Genomic DNA, 21,462 nt, shown 5'->3' with positions numbered 1-21,462 from the left:
GCCGTTAGCCCTCACCCTCACTACATGCCTGTTTAGAAAGTCCTTCTCCAGCTTTGCTGTAGGCCCCCTTTAGGTACTGGAAGGTTTCTGCAAGGTCTCCCCGGAGTCTTCTCCAGGCTGAACAACCCTCTCAGCCTAGCCCGGAAAGCAGCCTCCTCGTCCGGGAAGCGCAGGAGCCGCGGGAATGTCTCGGAGCACCGGCTCCCGCTCCCGCAGGTGGGCTCGGCGGAGCGCGGCGGTGCTGCCCGGGCTCCGCGGGGCTGGATAAATAACTCCGGTTGAAGTAAACAGCCTTTAATTACGGAGAGGCGTGTGCGTGCCAGCCTTGGCCGCGAGAGGGCACTGCGGCCCCGCCGAGCGGCCCGGGCACCGCGCCGCTGCCACCCCCGGGGCTGGCGCGGCTGGGGACGGGGAAGGGGGAGGCTCCTGCTGGGATACCGCCCCGTGGAGATGCCCACAAAGCAGGAAATTCACCCCTTCGACCCCTCTAGTTGACCCTGATTCTTAGAGGACATCCTTAAGAGCTCCCAACAGAAGAAGGGTAACAGAAAAAAACAGAACAAAACTATTCAAATTCCACCATTTCCTCTCAGATTTTTTTTTTAGTTTGAAGTATTTTTTTTTTTTTTTTAAGTACAAAGAAGAGCATTTGAGGCACTGCTTCTCAAGGGGGCATGCACTGCCCCTGATCCAGCAGAAGCCCCATGATGCCAGCAGCCCGCCCAGGCCAGGCAAGGGATGTTTTACAAGAGGAGCCAGAGGTGACATGGCATTCAGACATGGTGACAGAGGTGCTCCCCATGGACATGCACCTACCAGTGAGACCTTGAACAGGCCGATAGCAGCAGTGTCCTCACCTGAACCGTTTCATGTAGGTGGAAGAGCCCGGCCCACATTGGTCAGATACAACAAAAGACACAGTGCTGCCCTCCCCGTTCTCCACTACCTGTTCAGATCCCAAACCAGCCAGCACAAATTAGTCTGGAAGTGAAACAGATGCTGCCTGTGGACCAAGGAGACATACCCAGGCCTTTAGTCTAGGGCAGGGTGGCTCACAGCCAGTATAATTAACTGATGGCCACAGGCTCCAGGTGCTTGGTGCCCCAAAGGAAACACACCTGATTCACTCCCCCTATTGCACAAACACCTTTCAGGGGCTGGTACACTTAATTACAGGGAACTTGGTGCATTAGGAGCCCAGATCCAATATTCAAGGCAGATGCCACAGGCTCAGCATCCAGGAAGGGCTTAGGGAAGGTTATCTGTGGCTCAGGGCTAATCGTGCGTTGGAGGTGGGTTCACAGAATTGTCAGAGTTGGAAGGGACCTCTAGAGATCATCCAGTCCAACTCCCCTGCTAAAGCAGGATTGCCTAGAGCACATTACTCAGGACTCATCCAGGCAGGTCTTGAAAAATCTCTAGAGAAGGGGACTCCATGACCTCCCTGGGCAGCCTGTTCCGGTGCTCTGGCACCCTCACCGTAAAGAAGTTTTTTCTCATATTTGAATGGAACTTCCCATGTTCCAGCTTGTGCCTGTCGCCCCTCATCCTGTCACTGGGAACCACTGAAAAGAGTACAGCTCCATCATCCTTCAACCCACCCTTTGATACTTGTAAGCATTAATAAGGTCTCCCCTCAGCCTTCTCTTCTCCGGACTCAGGAGTCCCAGCTCTCTCAGCCTTTCCTCACAAGGAGATGCTCCAATCCCTCAATCATCTTTGTGGCCCTACACTGAACTCCCTCCAGTAGTTCCCTGTCTCTCTTGAACTGGGGAGCCCAGAACTGGGCGCAGTACTCCAGTACTCACCAGTACAGAGTAGAGGGGGAGAATGACCTCCCTTGACCTACTGGCCACGTCAGCATGTCAATGCACATACGTGTTACATATATCCCAGACAGGGTCCAATCTTCCTGCCTATAACAGTTATCCCCACCACTGCCTTGAAAACAAAAATGACATCCCTGAGAACTTCAGTGTGACCTGAAGGACAGCGAGGACCGAAGGCAGCTGAGATCGCTGCGTTACTGTCAGTTAGCAGTGTCTGCCCAACGTGACTCTGTGTCCCTGCAGCACACAAAAAGCATCATTAGTCAAGAGCTCACAGAAAATTGTCATCTGGTAAGCGAACAGTGTGACCAGTGCCCACTTGGCCGTAGCAGCAAGCCTAGCAAATGGAGAGTAAGGAGATCTGCAGGATGGGGAGGAGGGTGGACTGCATCCCCTTTCTGCCTTCCCCGCTGCCTTTGGCAGGGGCATGTTTCCTCCGGGGTGTCACATCCAGCACACAAGACTATCACAGCCTCCTGGCACCACAGTAATAATGGAAATTATTAGCGTTAAGACAGGTTTCAACCACTACAGGTAGTAGCGTTACTAATAAATACGTGCAGTTTAAACTGGTGGGGCTAAGCTAAAGGGCTTTCTCTCTCTTTGAAGCACAAGGGAGAGTTTTTAGGATGTTGATGACAGAAAGGTGTTTGAATTTCTTTCTCTTTTTCATCTTTATTAACCAGCTCTGCTGCTGGGAGGCAATGCATTGTTTTTAAAGGAGAGGCTGCTGTCAGAAGAGGGCCGCCGGCAGGGAATTTGGTGTGATGTCAAGGGATGAACAGTAGTTATCCCTTTACGTGGGCTGAGGATCTGGCCCCTCCCTCCCCTCCCCACTCTGTCCAGCAAGCAAGATTTGAAAACTACAAAGTGTTAATGAAATGTGGAAGTTGTAAAAGAAAAGCAGACTCTTTAGAGCTCTCTGAAGTTATGAAAACAAAGTTGTGACAGTTTAGCAGATTAACAGCCTGCTATTTTTCGTGTTAATTACTTCATGAATAACCACTTTCTTCATTAGAAATCTGGCTCAGGAAATGTATGGTGAGTTTTACCAAACTCTTCCTCCCTACTCAGTCTCTAGGCTATAGCAATTGTAACCACAAGCATTTTCCAAATAATTCCCTGACCAGGACTTCAGTCTCATATTTACTGAAGAGCCAACAGTCTCTCTGGGCTTTCCACCCCAGAAAAGTTTACAGAGGATGTGTTACATCCACTTTTAAAGGTGGGGAAGCTGAGGCTTACCTAGAGAAAGCAGCCAGGAACAGCACACAGAATGAGATCATCTGAGCTGCAATTCTGCACGGTTACACTCCTGCTTGAAGTTACTGATCCATCATTGAGTTACGAGCTTTACGCATTCAGTGTCATCTCTCTGGTCCTCCTTAAGGACCATTCCTCCCCAGCCCTCCTCCTGCCCTCAAGCAGGGCTGCCTGTGTCGCAGGGCTCAGGGGCCCAAAACCACCTCAGCTTTTCCATGAAGACAAAGTTCAACTGCAAAGCAGTTGGGAGTAATAGGGGAATAGATCGAAGCAGACGCAAGCAGCACGAGCATTCACCTTAGGCATGATATTCGTGGAGACAAAGATTAAAAAAAACATTTAGAAAAAGTTAAAAATAACCTCTGCAGGTTGCAGGCAGGTTCCTCCGAGCCTTTCAAGAGCAGCTACCAGACTGCTACAGTAAGGGTTAATAAGGCTACAGTAAGCATAGGCCTGACACCGAAACATCACACTGAACTCTGTTGAGCAGGACTGGAAATTTGATATGAATCAACTCCCAGGACTGAAGAGCACAGACAGTGTTTTTAGAGCATTACTAAAAAGGACATTTTTAACAGCTAGCCTAACCCTCTCCTTCCCAGGCTCTTATTTCACTTCCCTCCATCCTGATCTCCTTTAACCAGTTTATAGGCAAATACAATCAATGTCTTAGTTCAAACCTGCTTTTGTTAAACTTTTCTTTCCCAGCACTAAAAAAAAACAACAAAAAACCCACCACACTACTTAAGAGTATCAGAAGTGGCAGAGATGAAAAACTTTTTTTCTGAGGGATGACCTATTTCAGCCGTGTACTGCAGAACCCTGAAGCTCCCAAGTAGCTGCTATGTGTGACATTCCCCAGTTTGCTCAGAGCTCAGCTTGGGCAGGCAGTCTCAGCCCCATCAGGCTGAATGAGTTTGTTCACGTTTGCCAAGCCACTCTCTTCGTTGTCCAGCTTTGGTCTGCTGGGGGGGTGGGGGGTTGGGGAGAAGAAAATACCCACAGTTACTCTTTGTTCAGCTCTCTAAGCAATCATCTTATTTTGCAAATTATTTCAGGACTAACAGAAGGGACTAACAGTTGTTCATAGAGAAACCGGGCTGTGGCAAACCTGAAAACTTACATCACCAATTTTTTTTTTCCTTGACCAAATCTAATCCCAAGCCTGTTTGCTGCAGAGAGCACACACTGTTTCTCTGTACAAACCCTATGGGAGTTCAGTTTGAGTGCCAACCCCATAACATTTGAATTCTTACCACAAATATCAAATTAATTCTTATCGTGTAATTTCATTTTTATTTCAAAATAGCAATACCATTACTCCGAAGTACAATCCCACACTGCTCCAGAGCCCTAAGAAGGCGCCGTGCAACCCCAGTAGTCACTTCTGACATACATCATACCTTCTCAGGACCAGCTCAGGACCTGGCTATCCAGTTTCCGTGAGCAACATTTCTCTATTTCTGCAGAAGAAACCATACCCAAGCTAGATCCAAGACAAACCAAGTGCAAGTGTTACTGTAACTGCATGAAACTCAGTACAATTCTGTTATTGTAAAAAAACCCTTTTGCTCCTTACCTCCACGAGATGCAAGTAGTTGAAGGCAAGCCTGGCTAGGCCAGCCAGGAGAGCTTTCCTGCTCAGCAGTGGAACCTTTAGTTACATCAATCACATACTTAAAGGTGTTTTTTTGGATGGTAGAGAGGTTGTTGTTGGAGTTTTTTTTCCCCACTGCCTGCATGGCTGACCGTTCCTTGCATGAGGCAGGAAGAGAACTAGATCATGCTGGTTTCTCCATTCACCTCTTTGGAGCAGAGCGCAGAAGACCTAGCCCTCAGCACACAGCAGAAGCGCTTCTCTCCCAGCTTATGAGGGCTTGATGGCAGGCAGCTAATACATCCCGTAAGAGACAGCTAGCCAGATTTATTCCTCCTCATGTTTGCAGTAATCAACTCAAGCAGGAAGAGAGGCCAGCAGTTTTCCCCATGGAGTGGTTTTGTTACTCCCCATCCCCTTACTGAAGTGAATACCTGTGTGTTACCTGTGGCAGTACATTATGAGATCTCGTCCTGGGTTTTATACTGGTCACCATGGCACGTTTTCTGCTGGAAGCATTTTCGCTCCATCTTGTATTCCTACCTGACAAAGGGGCTCAGCACTCATTCATCCTCCAGCTTGCGGATACAGGCCACAGCCGTCTACTTACACCCAGGCAGAGCCTGTCAAACACTGCAGGAATTTCTCCCCACAGACCACCATCAGCCAGCCCCCTCTCACTGCGAGCGTGCCCTGAGGAGAAGCAGCTAATATCAAAGATTTACCTTCCCCATCCAAATCCCTCGGTTGCCACAGGAGCAGTACAACACACTTGCAAACAAAGAACCATCTGTGACAAGGCAAAGGGATTTACTGCTTATCTTTCTTGAAGAGTTTTGCACTCAGGCGAGTCCTGCAAGGACCTGAAGACTTGCAAATGTGCATATAACCTACACCACAGGGAGCAGGAAGAAGGAGCCTGGAGGTGTATTGAGATATCCTCACATGGCAGTTTTAGCAGTAACTTAGGCATAGCAAATGCAGAGAGTTTGCTCTTCAGATACCAAACCTATGGATAATTCATCCACAGCAGAATGAATTCAGCAGAAAAGGTAATCAGCAACAGGCAGTAAAAAAAATCCACACAAAGTCTCACAAAACCATCCTTCTTTCACTTTCCTTAGGAGGAGTCTCAAACAAGTACTTCATAAGGCTCTGGACCCAAATACCCATCAGCATATCCATGATGCACAACAGTGACTGTTCATAATGCAGTTTTATTTTTTCCTTTGTACAAAAACAAATATAAAATTTAAATCCAATAGAAAGTGTATACTAGCAATGACAAGTTTACATTACAATAAGACAGGACAATGCGATGTGTATCTAACACCACATTAGTTTTAAAACTCTCAGTGATACATGCACTATATAAAATAAAAATTGCTAGAACTTTTCATCTATTTCTACCAAGAATATCCAAGACACTCAAGAACCAAAAGTAATCTTGATAGGCAGTATCTACAAAATTAGACCTTTTCCACACACAAGAAGAAACCAATATTAATAAAAACGTTTATCATTCTCTGTTAAAATCCTCTCACAAAAGCCATACATAAAATTCTTAGTAGATACAGAAAAAGCTCAAAAGTTTGTTAGCATAGGTAACCATTCAGTAGTTTAGAGAATCTTTTAGACATTTTGAAGAGATACTGTAGTTTTCAATCTGTATTTTTCCCCCCCAAAGCCAGAACTACGTCGACTCCTGCTTCAAAACCTAGTCAGTGGTTAAAACTAGCTCTTGAGTGAAGTCAAAGAGTAGTGTACAAAATATTTAACAGAACAGGGGTGTGTCACATGAGTGTTTACTTCTTGAAGAAGGTCTTTTCCACATTCAAGGTTTGTTTATTTGTCCCATAAACAAGATTGTACCTGAGGGATGAAACAAAAACAAGGATTACCATAGTCTGTAAATATTTCCATGAAAGCATGAAGTCCACAGAGCACAGCCAAGCCACCTCATCACAGTCTTGTCTAGCCTCCCTCAAGTTTGTGAGCCCAGGCAAGCGTGTGTCTGGATAGGTGGCCAGCTCATATTTCTAGAGACACACAGTTCTGTCACTGCTCTGTGGAGCCTCGTGATGGGGACTGATGCCAGGAGCCTACTCTTCCCCTGGTGCTGGCAGCTGCATCTTCTTCCCTACTAACTAGCATATTTATCATCCACATGTCACTGCAAGAAGTAGATGAGTTATTCAAAGTAACTGGGGCAGCTCTGCTCTAGGAGAGTCAACCCATACTGCAAAGAAGCCATGATCACTATGTTTGAACACTCACTTCTGTTCACAGCAGGCTGGGGCAACACCCTACATTGCCAAAGCCCCTATTCTAGCCTTTGCCCCAGCACTATTTTACTGTCCTTCGGAAAGCTGAGTCCTATTCACCAATTCACTACCTGTAACAGAGTTATTTCCTCTCCACTCAGGGGATCTATGACTATTAAAGACTGTTCTTTTGTACCCATGAACCTGCCATGCTTGTTTCTGTTAATTTGGCAGCCAATACTTACGTTTTTTCCTGTTCTGAGTTGTATTCCAAATAAAATAATCTAATATTAAAGGCGTAAGAATATACTTGCAGGATTTTTTTAAAGCAATAGTTATTCAGTACCTCCAGATTTCTTTTGTCTCTATTGCATAACTGATATTCAACTTCTAAGCAAAAAAAGTACACACGAATGCTGCTTACCTGTAGGATTGTGCCGGATAAAAAATACAAACGGTCTGTCTACTATGAACCAAGGAGGGGACGACCTGGCTATTAAAATTGCAGCTTGCAAGAAAGATGAAGTTTAAAGTTAGACAAAGCAAGTACCACAACACATTATATACTCTAAGAGAAGTTTCCCACTGTATACTAGAAGTTTGCACAAGTAGAGATAAATGCCTAAAACCTACCAACTTGGACATTTAAAGCCACACAGGTTACATGTTATTCTTATGGGAACCATATTAAAGAAACACAAGGCAAGACCCACAGCAAGCTAGAAGAGAGTCTTGGCTTGTCACCCTAAGGATGTAGTAGCCTAGTCCTCTTTGCCACCTGGATAGCCAGGAACGTTACATTGATGGCCAAGGTGTTAGCTATTAGAAGACACTTCTAGAGAAGTAAGCCTGTTTCTATTTCTTAAGAGTATACCAACGGTGTGATCAACACTGGCAAGTTGGGATTTTCCTGAGGAATTATGTAACATCCATCAGCTGATCCGATGGGAAGTGAGAACACGTTCCTGCAATGGTCTCAAAGTGGGCTACCTTTGCTTAGCAGTGTAGTCTTCTAATAGAGCTTTCCCGAGTCCGACAATTATCAGTACAGTTGCTTACTTGTTGCTGCAGAAGCTTTAGTTCCATCTTCACTAACTTCAATTTTTGTCTTTTGCAGAACATGAGATACATGAAGACCTTCTGTTCCTGAAAAGCCAAGGAGAATAGCACTTTCAGTGAGACTAACTGCAAGAGTCAAAGTACCTTGTAGGTAGCAGCTATGCTAGCACGGCTATGAATAGTAAGAGCTGCTGCAATCCTGACATTCACTAAGTTAGTAGTTACAAAAAAATAGGGAATAAACTATCTTACTCCTCCCCATTTACAAGGTTTTCTTATTTGATGATTTTAGTTCTAAGAGTTCACTTGCATTTTTAGTATTAATTAAACAAATGACTGGGGAAAAAATGCTATCTGAATTTAAGTTACACTCCCGATTATCTCAATGTTGGGGAAAAAAAGATTTTAGACAATGCTCGAGACCCTCAGGCTGTCTTTTGTGTCTAATAACACATCTTAAGAAGCTGATCAACATGATTTACTGCTGTAATGCAACACAAGGGGAAGGAAGCCACTGCAGCGTTCAATAGAAACAAGCAGCCGTGCTTGGCTGGCTACAAAACAGAACTTGCTCCAATGTCATGGTAACAGTTATTCAAGACAAAACAGACAACTGCATTGGTAAACCAGCATTTTATTCAGTGCCAGAAACTATGAATAAGGACCACCACAGATTAAAAAACAAAAAACCAAAAAAACTTACTTGTTATTTTTGCAAAGTTTGCCTTTGACTGGTCAAACATATCTGTAATACCAAGTGCTTTCAGAGGGTCCTTTAAGTCTGTTTCTGCTACTGCTGTAAATCTAGTTGGAACAAACAAAAAAGAATCAGTATTATGCAGGAAAGTTGCCTTAAGCACTCCGTTTCTCCTGTATCAGAGGAGATAAACATATATGACCCCCAAAACATTCCCTGAAGGAGAAATGGATTACATTAGTACTTACTTGGGTAAAATAACCTGCACTCTTTTTGCCACCATGGTTGTCATCCAGCTTCCTATTGTTTTTGTGCTGATGTGAGGAATGATAGCAGAGAGCGGTGTTGTGCTTTCAGTAGGCAGAGCAATCAACATGCTTATCATTTCACCATGGTAAGGCAATTCAATAATATTATACCAAAGCTCATTTGGAGTACTTGTAGTTCCTAAAAAAAAAAAAAAAGCAAAGCTAATGAGCCATAATTCTTACAGTCTTACATCTCTCTTTTACCTTTAGACACTTACTGCTACGAGAGTCTGTTAAGAAAGCTTTACCCATACTTTAAAATTGACTATAAAAAGTCACAGGCTGCCTGTCTTCCTGCTAGGCAACCCTTCCAGAGTGGCATGGGCTCTGTACAGATGCTAGTTTGAAAAAAAAGCACAGGCAGGCTGACACCATGAAGCAAATACTGATTTGAGTTTGATGTGCGTACTGTTTCCCAGACAAACCTCATCAGCCCAGAGCGACAAGCCACTATGTTAGAAATCACCAGGTCTGTGAGTCAGCTGGATCTCTACTTCATATCCAAGCTGTACCAGGACCAACTGAGCACTGAGAAACAAAAAGCAAAACACAGCAGCAGACTATCTTTCCAAACTGAAGAGATTTTGTAGACAAGCTTTTTCCTCCAAGAGTTATTGGAAGAGCTCCTGTTTGAAGCACTCTGTTGCAATTACTTCATTCTCTTGCTTAATAAGGATCTCATTAGGAAGCAGTCTTAAGTCCTCCAAGGCAGTGGAGAGCAGCCACTCTGAGGCAGCGCAGGAGGCCAAGTAGATGAGAAGGAGTGAGATAGCAACGCCTCCGTGAGTTCCTGCAAGTGCTGGGAAAACTGTCTTTGAGCAACCTCTCCTCCTCCGAGTTCCCTTTGGTTACTGGCGTGTGACTGGGAAGCAAATGCTTTTTATAGGCCTTTCAAGTGAAAACTTGTCAGGGTTTCTGGGAAAGTTTTTGGACAGCAATAAGATCTTATTATCTTTCCCCTTTCTTCATGTAAGTCTGCACTTGTCAGCCCAAGCTGAAAATCGACATCTTCATTAGAAATTTAATCTTGTTGCCAGGGCCATGCAACCTGCCTTGACTGTGCTCATATTGCTAGAAAACTGGCAGTATTGCACTTATTTTGTAGTAACTGTGTCAAGCTTGGCAGTTTGATTATTTCCTTTTATTATGACAGTGGTTCTCGGACTAAGGCCTACAGATCAAAATACTGGTTGCTTAAGTCAGGTAGAGGACGGTAACAAAAGGTAAGAAGGAAGTACTACTTTCCTGATCTGCCACTGTCACTACTCCTGAGGCATATCAAACAGGAGGGGAGTTCATCTTCAGTCAACTGATGGGATTTAAGATGCTTAAGAAATTTAAACTTTTAAAAGATGCTTTTGCAAGCATAAATAAGATACAAGATAAATAACATACAGTAAGATATCCTGTGTTAGGATATCCAGAGATACCCAACCTAAAATGTGTCCTAACTCAGCAGTATTTCTCTTGTACCTTTCTGGCCTCCATAGCTTTTCTAGCTTAAACATAGGCCAGCTTAATGGAGTTTTTAACCAGCATCAGAATCAAAAGTCAAAAGCCTTTAAGTCTTGCTAAAGCTCATCTTAAGATATGAACTTCCTTCAGACTCCACAGACAAGTAGTATACACTGCAGGAGGCTTCCCCACTTCTCCCAGCTCACACTTTCAGCAGTTATCTTCAAGTATTACATTATATCTGCCCTAATACATGGGTTTGGGACAGAAAGTTACATCTATTTAATAAAATTCTACTAATTTTATTTGAGCACTACTAACAGTAAAACTAGGTATTTAAAAGCACAGTGGGTCTTGGTTTTTGGATTAATAGCAAACTGTATTCTCAGGCCTATTTCTCAGGCTGTATTTAGCACACATGGAAACTACTTCCAGACAGCACTGCTCTCTTGGAATAACACAACAGAAAATATTCCTTTATCACAGCTTCAGTCTTACTTTGACCAATAAAATCCTCATAGGACTGCAACACTGAAGCTCTCAAGTACATCATCAGTCCCACAGAGCTGCCTATGTCAGCTCTGAGAGTCTCTGGTGAAGTCTGGCTGAACCTGCTGAACTTCTTTTCACTTGTGACTCAATTTGAATTTGAGGAGCAGCTTCACGCCTTGAGATATACAGCCAACATACTAATCCTTTGCTCTTCTGCCTCCCACAGGACTGGGAACTGTGCACATACCATTTCTTTATTATACATGAAAATATAGATTGATTCTACTCCAATCTTTCTTTCATACACAACTCATCACCAGATAACCCTCAGGGTTCTGCTTCTGTTGGTAGTTGCCCTTTCTTCTCATCCCTTAAAAAATAAGGGTTTGTTCTTACTGCAAAGCTTCAGAAACGTGCAAAGTTCTCAGTTTGGGTACTTCAGATTTTCCTTTTTAAAGGCAACAGGATAAGGCAAGTACTTTGACAGAGTATTCAACCTTAAGCAACTGCTAAGTACCTTGCACAGCAAAGTCATCCATACCTCAGCAGTATGAGATACTTCTGTAACGAAAAGCCTCCTACATCAACCACAATAAGCAATACCATTAAACACCACATGTACAGCAAACTCTTGTTTCAGTTTGAAGGAAATGAGCAAATTTTACAACTATCGTTGGTAGTAGTGGGAGATACCGAGCTTACCACAGCGGAAGATAGATAATTGGGACAGCATAGGAACTTGGTAGGTTTTCCCATCAGCTCCATAAAACGGACGTTTCTTTGTATTTTCAGGTCGAAATCGTGACTTCCATAAGCCCTTGAAATATACAGCATTTACGAGAACCAGTCTGGTCAAACTGCCATCAATATCATCTGGAGCTACAACCTGATCGATCATACCTAGAAGAAATAAAGGAAGTCTGAGTATTTGCTGTCATAATGCTGGCCAACTGTTCATTAAGAACCTGAAGCACATATTACTTTTGGCCTCTTGATCTGCCAGTGTGTCGACACCTCAGGGAGCAATACATTTGAGATTCATAAAGCCAATGGCATTCTTTGTAAAAAAACTAAACCTTTGGGATAATAAGAAAGCAAACATATCTTGCTAATCAATAGACTGATGTTATAACTAACTGGGCCTTACCCTTTCCAGCATGTGAGCAGCTCTAAGACTATGTTACAGTGGTAATAATTTCAGCTGAAGCACTTGTCCATTCACACACTGCTTGCAACATTGCTATGCAAAACTGATCACGTGGTAGAGGAAGAATTTGACAGCCTCATCTCAAATACTACATCCAACATCATTAACACACTCCTTACATCTCGGAGGCGCTGGTTTTAACTCCAAGGGATAGCAAACGTAGCTCACCTGGACCATGAATACATTGCAAAACATGATCTCTGGCTTCAGCATATGTAAGCTTGGCAACTACACGCCAAGAGACTTGAACCATGAGAGTCCTGTCAAGGCAGGGTTAATTAAAAATTCTCCACTAAACATGACTAAGAATGCAGCTGCATCTTGCAAGATTTTAGGGCAGTAAGAGCAAAAGCTGAACTGCTCTACAGCTTTCCACAAGTTTTATTTCCCGAGTCAAACACCTGACTTGCTTGAAAGTATCTTTTATGTTTGAGAAAGCTCCAGGAGAACACTGGATTTCTCACCAGTTCTATGAAGGCAAAGAACACTAGAAACTCCCCTGACCCCATGGGCAGATGGGAACACACGCTACACTTCCCTCAAAGTCCACCAGACAGGCACATCTGCTGGGACAGTCAGACTGCAGATTCCTGACTCATCAGCTCTAAAACATCACACTAATGCCAGCGTAAAGACAGTTTTCAGCTGCAAGGCAGAGCTACGTCCCCATCCTTCCTCAGTATTTCCATCTGGAACTGAGAGGTCTCAGACATCACCCTACCATGCATAAAAAGTACTCGCCAATACTTACCCCTTGTTTCATTTTTCACCCACTGGTTGATGGAATCACATGCTGCATTTGGGTCCTCAAAGTCCACGCTCTTGACACTGCATTGAAACACCTCTTTGTTCCTTGTAACAAAAGGCACTTCCATTTTAAAGCCACTCTTTGCAAACACTGCATTAGCAATTGTAACAATGTCTTTATTCTTTTTTGAGACTATGAGCCTGTTTATCTTCTTTAACGCTTTACCAACTCCTAGTTGGAGAGAACAGCAAGTTTAATTTAGAATAAGATGATGAACAAACAGTTACTTTATACGCGACTATTAATGACATGAAAGTTCAGACATTAAGTGCCGGACTAGAAAAGGAGACCAAAGCAGGCATTCTGAGAGGCCTTCCAAAATACCCATTTCTGATCTCTCATCTGAAGAACGCTACTGTTTCCCAGCAAAAAGATGACCTTCACTGTGATGCCTGCTGCTCCTCTGTCTGCTCAGAATACTACGGACAGTGCTGGAGATAACATTGAGGTTCAAGTCTTCCTGCAGAGCTACTAACCACGCTCTTCCACAGAGCGGACTGTTCCAAACCATATTTCATATCATATAAGCCCAGTTGACCTGTCAGTTCTGTGACAGTGACAAAGGAAGCCAAGGGCTCAGCCTGTTCACTCGGAGCCAACAGGTCTGCAGGATCATGCAGGTGGCCTTGAACCTCAGAGTGCAAAGCAAAAGCTGTTTTCTCACCATCCTTCCTTTCCATTTACTGGAGAATAAAGGAAGCTGTCAAGATTTCCATAATAAGGCTCAAGCCAAGTTTCCTTAAGACTAGGCCCCAGCCTAGATCAGCTACAAGCAGGAATCAATCCCTTAGCACATGAGCTTGCCTTTAAACAAGGAAAAAGGGAAAGCAGTAGGTTCCAATGCTTACAGTCAAGATCCTTAGGACCTGAAAGCAGCTCATATTGAGTGCTTGCTAGCTCCTTCCCTGGGCACGAGAGAAGGCATTCGGCAGCAGAGAAGAACTGCCATGTTCACCAGACCCAGTTCTCCTCCGTTGTTACAGCTTATGAATGAGTGCTTGTCTACACAGGGAAGCTATCGCCAGGCAAGCAACTTCACAGTCAGCCATTGTCCCTAACAGGATCCTCAGGTGGCTGCTTTTACAGCAGTTATTAATGGGCTCCCTCTGTTTCCCAATACAATTTAGGCAAAAATATTTCCAGACTGCTTCCTCATGTAGACAAACTTGAGATAAGAGATATGAAGGGAATAAATTAGTTCAGAGTTATTCTCTTAGCTGCATATAGGAAAAAGCCTCAGATGGCTTTGCTGTTTCTTGTATCCTGAATGCTTTAGCAGTACTGTTTGTATGAATTTCTACATGTTCACTCTCCAATATTACGGGCAAATTCTTTTGGAGAACATACCATAACAGAGGTTCTCAAACTGAATTCTGTGGACCACTGGTGGTCCACGGAGCACTTGCTGGTGGTCCGGGGAGAGCTGGCTGGTCTCATGATGCTGGCTCTCCTCTTTGCTTCCAGCTGCTAAATTGCATTAAAAGACAGCTAAAGATAAATTAAATACTTTCCAACTATTACCTTTCCAAAGAAGCAGTTGCTGTAGTTGCCAAAGGGCTGTAAGGCAATCATGAACAAGAGCAGAGGAGATCTGTGCAAAGAGATAGGTAGCATCCCGTAACGAGCCTCTGTAACAAGGTACTGGCTACCTTATAAGGAGTTTGAGAACCTCTGTGTCTCACAGACAGAATTAGAAAGTCTGCAGGCCAAATAAAACCAGTTGCTATAATGTTTCAAAATTTTTGCAAGTACTTGTATTTTGGGCATTCAAGTATTCCTAAAGTTGATTATCCCATGAAGAAATTTTAATGAATAACATTTAGATTTTAAGCTGACAAATAGTTTTGCTGTACTTTAAACCCAGAACCAAAACAGCAAAGCAAATGAAGACAGGACAGCACGTTATATGACAATACTGCTCAAGATTTAAATGTGCACTTACCTCTTGCAGTGTTTCCTATTCCTGGAAGGCAGAATGCTGGCACTAAGATGTTAAGTCTTGCTGGCAAACACTCGCAAGAATACTCAGCATGCAAAGTAAAGCAGCAAGAACCTTCAGCCTACACCCTCTCGAGGGGCAGACTTTGGCAGAGGAATATAAACACAGATGCATGCAGTGTCAGGCACAGAGATAAGCAGAAATGGCTGTTTCAAGAAGAGGGCACTACAAGAAGTACAGATTCAGGGATCCTGACAGCAGAAACACAAATGAACAAAGCTGAAGAGCAAAGTGAAAATATCAATTGTATGGTTAGAGTTTGCATTGCTTTCAATGTGGTGATGAGAAATATTCTCTTGCCCTGTTATCCCAGTGACACATTAAGGGCTGTTCAGTACAGCCCAAAATGGGGTACTGCAGCCTTCCTGCATAGTGCTGGCACTGGACTGCCATTCACACTGCTCTGGAAAATAAATTTTGCAAGGACAAAGTAGTTCTAGCCAGGGCCCTGAAGTCATTAACAAAGCTGCTTATAAGTTAGTTCAAGTATATGTATATGTCCATACTCAAATTGCCAATTAACTTCAAGCCTGTGCATTTTATGCTTTGGTAAACAACGTTAATTGGTGTATGACGCAATCTACCACACTTTGAAAGCCATCTCAAAACAGCACAAAGATTCTGACAAAACACACCCCAAAACACCTTAGGAATCACTGACCATTTACGCTGTATCTCATCATAGTTGTCAGCTGCTTCTTTGTCTTGCCATCAGCACCCAGCTGCAACACCCCCAGGACCGATGCAATCCCATGGGGGGAAACAACAACATTGTCCTGAGGCTTAGCTTTCACTATCTGATTGAAGACCTGGATTCCAACATCAGAGCTAAGTTCCTCCAGAGGATAAAAACTGAACTGGGAACATACAGATGTTAAAGTCCCAAGAACGAACAGAAGCGGAAAGTGCCAGTTCATGATTTCTGGTTGGAGATTCCTGTAAGAGAACAAAAGGGTAAAGTTAAGTCAGCTTTCCTAAGCACAGCATTTTTATTTTCAACTTAAATTCTTATTTACCTAGAGAACAGGCAAGTCTTGCACATGCTCCACGCATCATTTACAGACCTCTGGCAATGGGACTCACATCTGCATTTTACTGCTACCAGTATTTTAGGTCTAAGGGTTTCTAGAAACAGAAATAACCACAAAATAGCTAGATATCAGTGACTATATTAACAGGACAAAAGCCACCAAGTTGGAAGACTACCTCCCACCACACACAAGTTCAGTTAGTTTTGTGTTTCAGTTAAATGGAATCTTGGCATTCTATTTAAACTGCCCTTTAGGATAAATTAGTGCTAAGAAGCCTTGTGGTATGGTCCTCGCCCACTAAAATGTGATGCACAGTACATTTTATAGACCATTTTCTGCAGTGAACAGAAGCATATATACATATGCAAACAGACCTTCTGTTGTGGGAATTTACACCTGCCTAGAATAATAAGAGTGAGCTGCATATCTGGCATTTTCCATGATGGGAATATAGAGAAAGACTTGGATTTTAAAACGCAAGGTTCAGTTTGGATTTTAGCCTGTATTTTTCTACTTAAGAAAATCCAGCAGCTAATGAGCACAGAAGGAAGTTCGCATTCAGAATGGGACAACCTTCATCTGCAGATCTAACAGACCTCAGTTTCGTTACACCCATGACTACCTAGGAACTGAGGCATAAGCAGCAGCAACAGTTTGTTCAGGACCTCTCAGCAACTGATTAGAGAACCATGCCCAAATCTTAAACACCGGGTACTGTAACTACTAGGCTGTATTCCTCCTCATGGAAGTGGATTCAATCCCTTTTTTGTTAGGGCAAACAGGTACTTATAGGAATAACCACGCAATAATCTCCTATTCCATGAAATTAGGTTCCCTGCTCACCGTTGAGCAGTTCCATCACAACATTTTTATTTTAAGACATCTCAGTTGCACAGTTCAAGAGTCCTGACTCCCTGTTTTCAGACCAATGAGTGAGCCTGTTCCCCCACTGAGCCAATTTCAGCGCTCCAAGAGTTTGTCTCTCAAACACGCTGAGGAGTCAGGTAGATCCCTAGTTCACCAAAGGCTCATCAGGCTGCAGAAGGTATACAACTCATTAAAATGACATTTGCATACCACATGCAAAACTCCAAAGCAGGTCTCTCCATCCCTCAAGCCCTCTGCTCAGCCTTGCACACTTGCTCTTCTGGCTCCAGCAGTCCCGGCGCTGGAGGCCAGCAGAGACACAGCATCCAGGCGGGGAGAGGGTTTTGGCCAAGGCGCTGCTTGTTCCCAGCTGCCTCCCCCTCGCCCCAAAGGGCGTTCGTACTGCACCCGGGAGCACCAGGGCCATCTCACAGCCTACCCACGCTGCCAGCTTCAAACCATGCTGGAGCACTCCACTACCAGAAAACCAGCTGGTGTTTGTACAGATTCGTTTAATCATCTTTTAATAGCATGTACTTTAACTGGGCTAAAACACTCAAAAGTAAAAAATATGGCATTTCCACCTTCTTCTACACCATTTCAGGGGACAGAATCGGCTTTGTCAAAGCTTGCTGTCGCAGCACAGAATGAACCAAATACTGAACATGAAATAACGCAGGAGTTGAGACATCTTTTTCCCCCAAACCCAACGGTTAGTATAGCTGTGACCAGAGGAACCTGTTGGACTGATTTAAGTTACGCAAGAAAAAGTGAAAAAGCTGTCCTACAAAGCAGGTTAACGGCCCGCCCACTAATTAAGTCTTTCCCATCAACCTGCTAATCCCCCAAGCAGTTCTGGAGTCAATGAAGTACAATTCCTTCCACAAGAGCTCCGTACCAGCCATCAATTGGCACTATCCAAGCTCAGTTTGAAAACTAGACTGGATTTGGCCGGCTGCAGCCAAGACCTGCAGGAGGAAAACACAAATGCCACCTGCAGCAGATTACATGAGTCACTGCCTGGATTCGTCCTGCATCCCACACCACTGGCTACAACAGGGAGCAGTCACAGGGAGGACCAGCAGCCTGACAGGGAAAGCAAGATTGTACATTTTATATTAAAAAGGTTAAGGAATACTCTTAAGTGTTCTTCGCTACTAGCGCAAACCAACCACCTGAAACCTCTAGTTTTGTTCTCAGGGGGAAGGCCTCCCTATTGCCCAGGCAGCAGCTCAACACTCATGGCAGCGCTGCCTTGCAGGAGGCAAGTACAGCTGGCCACTCCAAGAGAAGCTGGGGTTTGGGTTTTCTTTGACCATGTCTTTTTCCCTACCTGGAGACCCAAGGAGCAGTTTAACCAAAAATTCTTAATCCCAATATTAATCAGACTTTTACCTTTAGCTAGTACCGTGGCAAAAAAAAAAAAACAACCAACAAACCACCACCAATCCACAACCCCACAACTGTTAAGAGATTCTAAGTAGATGCACTTACAAGCAAGCAAACAGTTAATGTAGGTGAAATACTGCCTGTCCCCTGTAGCGATGGAGACCAGGGATAGTAACAGACAAGGCAATCAGAGCACACAATTTGAGCTGTAATTTGAAAACCCTGCTTTTGATTGAGGCAGCTCCACCTGATCCAGCCAACAAACCAGAAGAGATTGGGCTATTTTGAGCACATCTACCCTTGACACATTACAGTGCCAGAAGTATATTATGAGTGCAAAGACAGGAGTGACACTTCCATAAAACCAAATAAATGACAACAAAACATTGTTTTATGTACTGCAGCTGCACAATTCTTATTGGAATCAGACACTTCTCTCTTCTTTGCCTTTACCACAATATATTGGAAGTCCCAAGTTTTCTACTTCACTGGTGACAGCCCCTGCCAGCCTCAGGGCGACAGCTACCAAGAGCCTTGTGTTTTCCCCATGACAGATCTATGAAGCCTTGTCAAAATCCCCTCACTCCACTCCCAAGGCCACTGCTGCAGGATTTTGGGTTTGCTTTTTTTGTTTGTTTGTTTCAGGGAAAAAACTATTATCCCCTGCACCTGGTTTCCCCAGAGGTCTCCATGCTTGCCTAACCTCTCCCTCCTGCTACGCCATTAAGGCAGGCTGGTCTCTATTTCAGAGCACAACCTCTATCAGATACAGACTCAGTAAGTAAAGCAAAGTTGTGCAGCGAGTGCTCTGGAAGGAGCAAAATCACTTTTCAGCATTAGAGAGCAGTCGCTTCTTGGCCCTGCCATGCCCGTTGCGTAGCTTAACCAGCTGACTGAGGAGCTAATTTCACCTTGGAGCAGAAGTGGCATTCATGTTATTAATGCTTCTGGCACGGATTTCAGTATATTCAACTTCTATGCAGTTCAGTGACAAGGAGTACATTTGCATATCCTGAAAGAAAGAAACAGCTTAAGTACAGTGCAAGGAGAAAAAAAATCCAAAAGGATGTAGGATGTGTAGGATGGAAAACAGTTGACCTGCTATGCAGAATACCAACAAGCTTTCAACAAGCTTTCATAATGCTGAAGCTAAAAACCCAGTGGTAGTTAAATTTGAATCTAATGCTTCAGAAAGCCAAACAAAAATACAAGCTAGGCATTTCTTTGCCTATGACCTTTATATTTTTATAAAGTTAACTGAGAAGGAGGAAGGTGTATAGGCAAATTCATTTACATAAGTGTGGGCTTTTGAGAGATGTTGGACTGAAAATAAATCCCTCTTCAAGGTAGTCTGCCCACTTCTTAGATTGAGAACTTGCAGGAAGGACAACACCCCACACCTTAAACTTCTAAACAGACAATGGAAATACTGACACTGACCCAGAGAAATGCATCTAGAAAATAACAAAAAAAACGAAGTTTAATTTGTTATGTGAATCTGGATCTTAACCCTAATGCTAAAGTTTCTGAACAGAACAGATGACAGTGACAGGCATTCAGCTGTATGAGGGATGCCTTGTCTGCAGCTGTATATGAGGGATGCCCGTCTGCGGCAGCACACTGGGAACTCCATCACTCCCCCACCTCACTGAGCAGCGCCGTTCCCAGTCCTGACCAGCGTGCACGCTGGCACTGACTGCCTGTATCTAACTGCAGAGCCTGGCTGAAGCCCCTGCGCAGTTTTATACAAGCGCAGAGCTCTGGGGAAGGCAGGAGGGGAACACCGCAGTGTGTCCTCTCTGCAGGGGTAGTTTTGGGTTGTTTCATGACAGATGATGAAACGCCTCCAGGCTACCAATCTGTGGGTGACCTCAGCCTCCAGCCGGTGCTGTGAACACTAACCCTCACACAGAGTGGGCAGCGTACTCAGCTCTCACTAGGCTCAGCTATTCACATCACCCACAGAACACATAGCTAAAGTTTTTGGCTGAAGTTGTTATGGAAGTATTTATCTCAACAAAGAGGACACGATGCTTTCGGCCTGCATTTACAGAATGCTTGGTAAAAAAGCAAAGTTGAATTAATACGGACTGTTTGAACTGGGTCTAGAAAGGCAGTTGGCGGAGCAGGGAGAAGTTACATCTTCAGCCCCAGGTGCAAAATGCTGCTGAGCATGGAGATCCTGCTACAGGAAAGAACTAGCTTAGGAAGGACTTAGTTTTCAGAGAGCCACACCGAGCTGCTGCGCTCTTCCCCGGAGAAAGAGAAGTTAGTCTGGTTCAAGATCAGAGGCAAAAACATGAGCTGAAAAAATACTCAGATTTTAAAAATGTAAGTTGGAGAAAAAGACCAGTCCCAGAGAGCCTGAAAACTACTTTGAAGTGAATTGAGAAAGAAATAGTGAACTGTACACAGCTTTTTAGATATCTGTACCGACTGCACTAAGTTAGTATCCTATGAGACATCTCCAAGTGTTTATGCATAACCCAAAATGCTCATTCTTGCAGCTGCAAGATGGATTCTGCAAGTTTCTTTAAAGACATATCCAAGCATAAGGAAATTTAGACACCAGACTTCACTTCTGTGAATAGCTGTACCCAAAACAGCAGCAAGTGCAGCTAAGCAAAGTAAAATTAAAAAAAAACAGAGCCTTGCAGCGTTGCTGGTCTCCCTGTACCGAGCCCAGAAAGCTCGGAGCCCCGGACCCCACGTGGCAGGCACCGGGTAGCCTATGTGCCCAGCAAAACTTGGCCCAGGACAAACATTCAGGGACTTCTCCAAGTTCGAGATGTTGATGTTTCCTTGTCAGTGCCATCTGTGCTACTAATTTAAAAGTCTTATTTCAACTGACATGTGAGCTCAAAGCAAGCAGTTTCACTTCAGGCATTTAACTAACTCTCTCCAGCAGGACTGAATAAATACTCAACCAAACTTGTTAACAGTCATTTAAGGAGCTGGCTGAACACACAGCAATTGTTTCTCCAGAGCAATGAGACCACTCTGGTTGCAATGGGAAGGTCACATGCTGGGTCTTGTTTTTTCAGATGATGCACACTTGGCAGCATGTTAAGAACGCTCAAGCCTGTTGATAGGCTTCTCCTCTCCCCCTCACAGGTATTCACAACTCTCCTTCTGCCTAAACCTCTTATATACCAAAGCTTTCAGCTTCAGTATCCTCTCCTACCATGCTGCCTGGC

General features: G+C 44.0%; 1 protein-coding gene across 4 annotated transcripts in view; it reads right to left on the bottom strand.

Annotated features, from left to right (window-relative positions):
- Positions 1-5,887: 5,887 nt before the first annotated feature.
- Positions 5,888-21,462, bottom strand: part of SERPINE2 (serpin family E member 2) — a 29,046-nt gene continuing 13,471 nt past the window's right edge. For 2 of the 4 annotated variants that reach the window (XM_074153008.1, XM_074153007.1), the window contains exons 2-9: positions 15,640-15,914; positions 12,923-13,150; positions 11,667-11,864; positions 8,958-9,156; positions 8,716-8,816; positions 8,013-8,099; positions 7,378-7,461; positions 5,888-6,561 (exon numbers count right to left, since the gene is read on the bottom strand). In XM_074153008.1, coding sequence (XP_074009109.1) covers positions 6,524-6,561; positions 7,378-7,461; positions 8,013-8,099; positions 8,716-8,816; positions 8,958-9,156; positions 11,667-11,864; positions 12,923-13,150; positions 15,640-15,895 — 1,191 coding nt within the window. In that variant the 5' untranslated portion in view covers positions 15,896-15,914 and the 3' untranslated portion in view covers positions 5,888-6,523. Of the gene's footprint in view, positions 6,562-7,377; positions 7,462-8,012; positions 8,103-8,715; positions 8,817-8,957; positions 9,157-11,666; positions 11,865-12,922; positions 13,151-14,326; positions 14,447-15,639; positions 15,915-21,462 lie in introns of those variants that run through there. The other 2 variants (XM_074153005.1, XM_074153006.1) reach the window with 2 other exon arrangements.

The sequence above is a fragment of the Numenius arquata genome, chromosome 9 (genome assembly GCF_964106895.1).
Source record: "Numenius arquata chromosome 9, bNumArq3.hap1.1, whole genome shotgun sequence".
Taxonomy (NCBI): Eukaryota; Metazoa; Chordata; class Aves; order Charadriiformes; family Scolopacidae; genus Numenius; species Numenius arquata.
Note: the sequence above shows the minus strand (reverse complement) of the source record. Positions and strands in the feature narration are given on the sequence as shown.